Here is a 10,000-nt window from a genome sequence, read left to right as displayed (position 1 = left end):
AACACCGAATAAAGGTTAATTGTTGATTTGAAGTCGGTAGATAACATACGTACATATATACATATATACATACATACACACATATACCAAAGGCTCTTTCCCCCTTACAAGGGGGGTAGCCAAAAAACAAAGGCATAGAAACTACTCCTACCCATTCCATCCCCTGCATACTCCACTCCCCTCTACCCTCCCTTCTCATCTTGACTCCTCCTGGATGACAGGTCATCCCTGCATCTTGTCCACTGCCCTGGTCAGAAGCAGTGCCGTAAGACACAACACGTCCACAGCAAGGCCGCTTCTTTAAATCGGCGACCCCCCTCTCTCCGTCCCCTCATGCAGGAAAGAAGACGGGGAGAAATTCCTTCTGGTTGCGTCAATTTATTTCTCATACTCCCTCACCCCCCATCCCCCACCCACTCCCTTTCATGCCTCACATTATCATCCATACACAACCCTTCTCCATTCACGCCTATCTTCTGTCCTCTCCCGTCCTTCCTCGACAGACATTCCCCTCTTTCCCAATGCCCCTTTTAACCCATCGTAAAAAAAAAAAAAAAAAAAAAGATAAGATAAAATAAAACAAAATAAATAAATAAATAAATAAATAAATAAATGGGTGTGGGTGTTAAGTTTCTCCATCTTTTTCACGATTACAACAACACAAACTACCTGCCCGAAAGACGCAAAACACTTTAGAAAAAACAAAAGTTATTTAGGAGCTTGTGTCAAAGTTGAATGACCGACCGATAATTGTACTGCTATTGATATAATCTAATTAGCATATATCACTCATGAAATTTGATTCGTTGTGGATGAAAAACAAATGTGGGAACCATTTGAACTGATCATATACATCATTACATGAGGTTTTGAATGTGAACTATTGCTCCGATACACCCCCTATTGTGTGTGTGTGTGTGTGTGTGTGTATTCACTTGGTCTTTGGATCACGTGTTGGACTCGTGATCGACAGCTATTTCCCTCCTGGAAGAGAGCTCAGAGCTCGTAGGTCCGATCTATGGGTAATGCTATGACCTTGCACACACACACACCCCCAACTCCCCGCCCACGAGAGTTGGAGTAACACCCCTCAGCGCTGTGATACTGATATTATTTCAGCCCCGGGCGAGGATCGAACCCGGACCTCCGTAGTGGCAGGCCAGAGCTCTAACCACAGCGCCATGAGAGGTGTGTGTGTGTGTGTGTGTGTGCGCGCGTGTGTGTGTGTGTGTGTGTGCGTGTGTATGTGTATGAATGTGTGTGTTTATGTGTGTGTGTATGTGTACATATAATAATAATAATATATGGTTTATTGGGTATAGCAGCATTACTGCTGAAAATATACAGCCTACAGAATTATAAGATAATAAAACTATGACAGAAAGTATGTGCGTCTGTATATGTGTGTGTGCATGCGTACACACACACACACACACACACACACACACACACACACACACACACACACACACACACACACACACACACATCAATCGGAAAATATAACCTATCGTCAATAGAAATGTTACATTCTAATGCATACATATACCAAAAGGCATGTTCTCCCTTATAAAGAGGGTAGTCTGCCAAAGCAGACTTGTATTTATTCTAATATTGTATATTTTATTTCAGATGCCTTGGACGTGCTTGATACCAGTTCTCTCCAAATATCGATACTGTCTCGTAAACACGAAGAAAACTTGCGAGACATCTTCAGATCACATAGGCATCCAGTCCAGTAACGAAGGCATCTTTCCTCAATCACATGATATCATAATAGACAAAAAATAAGTAGAATCTAAAGGATGTGATAATAACGAGTTATTGAAAAGATGAATTAGTATCGGTTAGAGCGGTCAGACTATTTTCCTTCGATTTTTTTTTTTTTTTTTTAATATTGGGAAACAATTAAATTTATATTGACGAATTGAAGTTTACTGAAAAAAATATAAAAGAATTTCTCATGGAATAGTGAGCAAGATGTGGCTGGCTTTAACACGATAAATGATCTATTTACATTGAACGAAAAATATAATGATACTAAAATTACAAATAAAACAATGAATATAATTATTTCAAACTGAAGGTTTATGAAAACTTCTACATACTTGAATTAGAATTATAAATACGAGTCAAATAATTCTAATTTTCCGTTCTTTTAGAAGTAAAGGGAATTTATCAAGTTAGTGTTCACATCAAATGTTTTCATCATCAGCTGGGCTGTTTGAACTAAAGAAAAAGAAATTGGTAAACTGACTTTTGGTACTTTTCTTTAATTATTATTACTTGCATAGAAAGATGAGCAATTTCAGGGTATTTTGAAAGAAAACGTATCATCTCAGATTACTTTGTGATCGTAAGTTTTCAAAACTTCTTTCAATGTAAAATCAACTTCATACTTAAAAACTTTCGTCCTTGTAAATGAACGTAATTTAAAAACTTTAGAAAAATAAAATCCATAATCAAAGATAATAAAAAAGATAATATTGTGTATCGTGCAAGTTTCAAAGAATTATATACCTATACACATGTGTTTTATCGATCGAATTTTGAAAATGGTTCATGTGATATAATTTGAAAATTTTTACAGGTAGTGGATAATTGTGGTACAGTGTTTTATAATCATATGTGAAAGTATTCCAACAGTATCCTCCCATCGGAAAAGAAAAAAGAAAATAATAATAATAATACGGTTAGTGTGGAAAATATAAAGGAAAATATCCAAACGTAGTTTATAATACCAGAGCTTAGATACAAAATAATACAAGTGTGGCAAAACGATATAAACGCATTACATACAAGTAATTGACGTCCAACACTGTGAAGTGTATATACTTCGAAGGATAAAGCGAACCACACGTGTTTTATCAATATTTTCCCCGCAAAAAGCTGACACAGGTGGTGCATTACCATTATCCAGAGGGTCTCCCACAGGTGGCAACTAAATCCTTCAGAAGGGCGGAGGAGAACGGAAAACATGGAGAAAGAGCCTTCCCGCCGCGTCCAGAAAGGCCACTTTCTGAAGAAGGAGGAAGAGGAGGAGAACGCGAGGAGACACGGGCGCCGATCGCAGCATCTGGCCGAAGAACAGCTGGATGCCAGCTGGAAGGACCACAAACTCAGCTCCTCTTCCCTCTCCTCTTCCTCTTCTTCCTCCCTCTTTTCTTCTTCTTTCCTCTCTTCTTCCTCTCTCTTCTCCTCCTCTTCCAATACCTCTTCCACATATCTTTCCCCCTTCAGGACATCTTCCCCATTATCGTTCTTCCTGTCGTTGCTGTCCTCTTGGTCCTTCCTTCTTCGGCGGCACTCGATCTCGCCTTCGTCCTCCTCTGCCTGCCTCCGTCCCAGGAATGGCCTTGGCCTCTCGGCTCGACGCGAGCCTCACCTCAAGCCCGGCCTTACACAGCTTGTAGCCCTTGGATTCATGATTGGTCTTGCTTCAGCAAAAGGTAAGATACGAGAGACATTTGTCCAACATTCATTTCCAAATTTCTGGTAGACAATAAGACGGGTGCAACAAGGGTATATCAGATACCAAAATATTGATGTCATCTTTATGTAAACAGAATATATCATTCATGTGATTATTGTTCACATATATCTAAGAAAATATGGGCTATATACTATGCATGTGAACTTATATATATATATATATATATATATATATATATATATATATATATATATATATATATATATATATATATATATATATATATAATATGAGAGATTGGGTGGTGGGAGCAAAACGAAGACAATCTAGGAACTGATTTACTCAAACGTTTCAACCAACTTGTTCTTCTTCAGGGAGATGTAAAGAAAGTTTTTTACATGGGTTACAATTTATATCACTCCTATAGGGTACTCGTCAGGTTACATCGCCTGGGCGGTGATCAGTTGTCCCGTGCACGACCCGTTTTTTCTCGTCCAGCACGAGGACACTTGCCACCTTTGCCAAGCAAACAAACTCAACTCTTCCGTTGGTGATTTCATTGGTATTTATGTATGCAACTTCAATTGTTTTCCTTACCGTCTTCTCGAAACCCTTTTTTAAGAATGTTAGCCTCCTTCCATTGGGGTAGGTGACCATGCTTGTCCAAGTGCTGGAGAAGAGAGTTTGAAGTCCTGTGTGTTCTAAGGTCATTTCTGGGAGCTACTTACAGTTTTTAGCCACCATTCGGACAAGATAAAATATAGTGTTGCTTCGGGCTTATTTTTACGAGCACTCAGAAATTGCAGCCCACAATATATAGATTCAGAAATAACAACAGTAAGAAAACAACTTACAAGATTAGGATACCCGGGTTGGTTCTTGCAAAAAGCCCTTAGCAATGCAAAAATAAGTTTTCATAAATCTACTCCCCACTCTACTAATAAACACAAATGGGATAACAAATGTATTAAATTACCTTTTAATAACGCTATTAATGAAATGTTCCGATTATTACCAAAAGAAAATATCAACGTCAACTTCAATTATCCTAATACCTTGTTAAGAAAAATAGTTAATGTACACCGTAGACCATCAAGTGACATCAACCCAGGTGTTTATAAGTTGCCATGCTTAGATTATGATAATGTTTACTGGGGACAAACTGGAAGAGACTTGTCAACCAGAATCAAAGAACATAAGAATTCTGTAAAGTATGGTCAAGAAAGCTCCGCGGCATTTCAGCACACTGCAAATAAAGATCAACGCATACATTGGGATGCTGCTGAAATAATTTATAAATCAAAATGTAGTTTCAGAAGGAAAATAATCGAGTCTTCCCTGATTAAATATTTCCCTAATTTTAATATTTCAAACGGTCAATGGTCACCTGACTGCATTACCACCTCAGCTGTCAATCAACTACTACCTTATTTACTCCAAGGGGACAAAATCCCACAAGACCCACGGAGCGTCGGTCACGTAACCTGAGCTCTTCCCTTGTTCCTTTCTCTCACCTCACATCTTTGTATATATCTTCCACTATGTACTCATTCTGCTGAAGAGGATCACAGTTAGTGATCGAAATATACAGAACTTACCTTCGACATTAGTGTCTTTTCCGACGGTGGGATAAAAAGTTTAATATATATATATATATATATATATATATATATATATATATATATATATACATATATACATATATATATATATTATCTTTATTCTTATTGTTTGTAACTGTGAATCACTAGGCTGTGAATGTATAGAAAAGCGAGATGGGCGTGAGTCTTGTTTCATTGGTCCCCCATCTCTCTCTCTCTCTTTCTCTCTTTTGATATCATAGAGGTCTGATGTAAAACCCATTTATTTTCTATTTCTTAGCAGTAAGCGTTGACCCTCCTGAATGTTGGTTGGATTTTTTTTTTCTTAGTTTCATAATTATCTCGACAAAGGAACTGGTGAACTCTGGTCTCACAGACAGGTGGCCAACAGGCATCTGACCAACAGGTATTTGGCCAACAGGTTTCTGACCAAGAGGTATTTGACCAACAGGTATCTGACCAACAGGTGTTTGGCCAACAGGTATTCAGCCAACAGACATTTTGTCGACAGACGCTTTGTCTACAGGCAGTTGGCCAACACATGCTTGGCTAACAGGTACTTGGCCAACAGATACTTGGCCAGTAGAAACTTGGCTGACAGATACTTGACCGACAGACACTTGGCCAACAAATACCTGACCAGGAAACACTTGGCCAACAGACATTTGGCCAACAGTCATTTGTCCATCAAACACTTGGCCAACAACGGACACAAGATGAACCGAATGGATATTTTGTCGACATTTGACCAAACGGATATTTGACCAACGGATATTTCATTGTACAGTAGTTTACACCACACGGGGTTTTGGGAGAGAGAGCAAATAGGAATTCCATGGGTTTGCTATCTATCTATACACCAAAGGCTTTTTTCCACCTTACAAGGGGGGTAGCTAAATGAAGAGGGAAGAACGTACTCCCACCCATTCCACTCCCACCCATTCCACTCCCACCCATTCCACTCCCCTCCACCACCCTTTCCACCCACCTCCATCTTAGCTCCACGTGGATGACGGGTCATCCCTGTATCCCGCCTACTGCCCCGAAATACACCGCACATTCACAGCAAGGCCGCTTCACTTAATCGGCGGTCCCCCTCTCCATCCCCTCATAAAAAAAAGAGAAAAGACGGGGTTTATAATGAAAAAAAAAATCTGTAAAGCATAAAAATGTTTGCATATCATTATAAAAGAACAAATAACAATTGTTAAACCTTAAAATCTGCTAATTTGGAAAGGTGCAAAAATGATGTCATATAATGAAAATTGTGAATATTTATAGTATGTAATCAAATTCTAATATTTGATGCACGCATTTCATTAATAGATTGAAATAATAAAACGTTAAAATCTGTGCATTTTGTTTAAAAATTGTAAAACTGATGTGGCCTATCATGATGACTGAAAATGTGAAACCACACGGTAGGAAATTGAATGAAATATTTTGATATTGGATGAAACAAACACAAAATGTCCATTTGGACAAGTGACTGTCAGACCAATTGTCCGTTTGGCCAAATGTTGCCCTTTGGCCAACTAAACTTTGGCCGAGTATTAGTTTAGGCGAGTGTCCGTTTGGGCAAGTATTCCTATGGCCAAATGTTTGGCCAAATGTTCGTTTGGCCAAGTGTTTGACTAAATGTTCGTTTGGCCAAGTGTTTGGCCAAATGTTCGTTTGGCCAACTGTTCACTTAGCCAAATGTTAGTTTGGCACAGTGTCCATTTGAACAAATGTCTGCCGACGTTTCCGTTTGATCAAACCCCCATTTGTCCAAACGTCCGTTTGACCAAGTGTCCGTTTGGTCAAGTGTTCGCTTGGCCAAGTGTCCTATGTTCCTTGTTCCTTCGACCATCTTTCCAACCACGCATTTGTAAGAAATCGTTGAACTTTTATTCGATATTTGTTGCAATTTCCCCTCTCATATTAGATCATTTGCATATGATGATTATTTTGAGTTTGAGCTCGGAGGGTCAACTAGTAAGAGGATAAAGAGTGCTTGGGATGATAATGCACTTTAAAGGACTCTGTTTTAGAGCATCTTAGTATCTAAGATATTTTAGTTTTGTGGTACTTTGTAATATCTGTTATTTAGTTCTTATCGTTGCTGTGTATCTTGTGTCAGTTGAGATAGAATGTGTCTTGTGATTGTCAGCTTATATACGTATGACTATGAGTGGAAGGGTGGTGAGGTAAACGCCAACAACCTTTGGAGTTTTAATACTGACGTTTCGTACTAGAAAGACTTCTTCAGAGTGTGACTATGTATTGCCCTCTTTGGTGTAACGTTATGAATGAGTAGGCTTATTGAGCATTCAAGAAACTGCATATGGGGATATATCAACAACAAAATACGAAATAAATCGATATAAACGATAAAGTGAAATATACTGAGAAATGCAAAGACTGAAGGCGACGATGACTGAGGCATTCGTAGACTTGTAGAAGGCGTATGACAATGAGGAGACGGTTGGGAAGGTATAATAGACGTGGAACAGAGAAAAGTTGATTATAACGGGCAAATAATGAGGGACTATGGTCGATATGTGTTTAAACCAATGGTTCTTAACCTTTTTCAGTGGCTGTACCCCTTGATATCCCAGAAAAGATTCCTCGTACCCCCATCCAATACAAATACAATGCGAACATATAAAAAGGATTAGTGATACAAACCTTGCTTTGCTTTCTCACAGTAAACATACAGTACCATGCACTGGCTATCACGTCTCGTATCCCCAGGTTAAGAACCACTGGTTTAAAGGAATGAAGTAACGTAAAGAATTACTCTAATACAGCGTTTCCCAACCTTTTCCGACCATAGCACCCCCTGTTGTCATGTCTAAGCAGTCCAGCACCCCTATCTTGTTATAAGAAGGATAAAAGAAAGTGAAGTATACTGCTTGATGATTTATTTTCTTGATTCCTTAGAACTGAAACAAATTGACAATATTGTTTGTAGAAGAAATAAGAACACCCTAGAAAAATAAAATAGCATGGAAAAAGTCAAATTATGCACAACTGGGTAATCAATGATACATATATCAATGTGATTTTTTCTGTGTATCACTTCCCGGCACCCGCTATAATTGATTTCAGCACCCCAGGTTGGGAAGCGCTGATCTAATGGGTAAGGTCTCTTATTGCTGGAATTGTGATATTATTGTAGTTAGATATGTATTTGGATGCAATTACGAAAAGGCATGAAACTATAAATGTTATGGAACGGTGCAGGGAGAAATGAATTTTATATTCCTTTGGGGCGATGTACTACAGGAGGCTTAATGTGGAAAGATCTGTGAAAGAAGAAAGGTCATTGAATGTCAACAGTGACAAGGTAATGAAGATGGTAGAGAAAGAAGGTACGAAACTCGCTGTGACTACATTTGTTTCGCTTTTCTCCCCTAGTGGTATAAGAGTAGAGTGGGAGTATTCTAGGTAGGCAATAGGCAAGACCCGGCTCACCAAAAGAATGATTAACGAATGGAATAGACTTAGTGACCATGAATTGATCGCTGAATTGATCGCTGAATTGATCGCTGAAACAATTTATTGTTTTAGGAGAAGATTAGATAACTTTATATCTAGGGATGACATGCGTTAAAGGACGTGGAACTGGCTGGTGTAGGCCTTATGGTCTCTTGCAGCCTCCTCATTCAAAGGATTACAAAGGCGGAGCATGCCGACAGGAGACCTTTTGGTCCATATATAGGTCGGATGCGAAAAAAATTATAATAATAATAAAATAACAAATAAAAACTATAATAATGTAAATAACAACTAACCTCACTTAGACGGACGTCGGAGTGAATGATCCTCCTACCGCCAGTCTTCCAAACCCATCAATACACGCACCTCCATCTGGAGGTGCAACCCCAAGGGGATGGCCGTTGATCCCTGGAACCAGAATCGCTATAAACTTAGACTGTATTTTCTTTCACCTTTTCACATAAGGTGAGCAACCACGCCTCCTCCTGCGACCTTAAGACGCGGACATGTAGAAGTCCAACACCGTTTTTTCCCCGAGAGATCTATGAGAAGACCCGAGATCGATTCCTAACTGTTCCTTGTGTGTTGTTCCAAGAATCAATGCATCAGCGCATACGTGTGTGTATGTACATATGGGTGCGTGTGTGTGTATACGCGTGTAAGTGTGTTTGCGTGCGTTTAAATCCGTGTGATCGTGAATGTATGTGTTTATGTGCAAGAATGATTATGTACGTGTATGTATATATGTATCTGTATATATATGTATGTATATATGTATTTGCATACGTATTGAAATGTATGTCTATGTGAATGTATATATATATATATATATATGTATATATATAATATATATGTATATATATGTATGTATATAATATATATATATAATATATGTATATATATATATTTATATATATAATATATATGTATATATATGTATGTATATAATATATATATATAATATATGTATATATATATATTTATATATATATATATATATATATATATATATATACATATATATATGAACACATATTTGTCTGTTTATACATTGTGTTCTATGTTCATACGTATATTTCCATTATTTTCTGTAGAAATATGTTTGTGTCAGTGCATGCGTACGAGTTTGTAGGAGTGTATGTAGGCCAGTGTACTGTATACATCAAGAGACAGTATATTTATATGAAAACAATCTGATGTAACAGAAAAACAAAGGAAAACAGTCCATTGTATGTTTACAGCAAAGTGAATTGTGTTTGATTTTAAATTTAAATTAGTAGATATACGTGTGGAGTTGTAGGTGTATTTGTGTGTGGGTGCATGTGTGTGTGTATGTGTGTGTGTGTGTGTGTGTGTGTGTGTGTGTGTGTGTGTGTATGTGTGTGTGTATGTGTGTGTGTATGTGTGTGTGTGTGTGTGTGTGTATATATATATATATATATATATATATATATATATATATGTGTGTGTGTGTGTGTGTGTG

General features: G+C 38.0%; 1 protein-coding gene across 7 annotated transcripts in view; it reads left to right on the top strand.

Moving 5' to 3' along the window:
• The window catches only part of LOC143035893 (uncharacterized), a 436,538-nt gene that overhangs the window by 38,516 nt on the left and 388,022 nt on the right, over positions 1-10,000 (top strand). For 6 of the 7 annotated variants that reach the window (XM_076203068.1, XM_076203067.1, XM_076203066.1 and 3 more), the window contains exon 2: positions 2,591-3,449. In XM_076203068.1, the coding sequence (XP_076059183.1) occupies positions 2,978-3,449 (472 nt within the window). In that variant the 5' untranslated portion in view covers positions 2,591-2,977. Of the gene's footprint in view, positions 1-1,632; positions 1,847-2,590; positions 3,450-10,000 lie in introns of all 7 variants that reach the window. The other variant, XM_076203062.1, reaches the window with a different exon arrangement.

The sequence above is a fragment of the Oratosquilla oratoria genome, chromosome 19 (genome assembly GCF_046742065.1).
Source record: "Oratosquilla oratoria isolate Oo_2021 chromosome 19, ASM4674206v1, whole genome shotgun sequence".
Classification (NCBI taxonomy): domain Eukaryota; kingdom Metazoa; phylum Arthropoda; class Malacostraca; order Stomatopoda; family Squillidae; genus Oratosquilla; species Oratosquilla oratoria.
The sequence above is the reverse complement of the archived record's forward strand: the minus strand, read 5'-3'. Positions and strand labels throughout refer to the sequence as shown.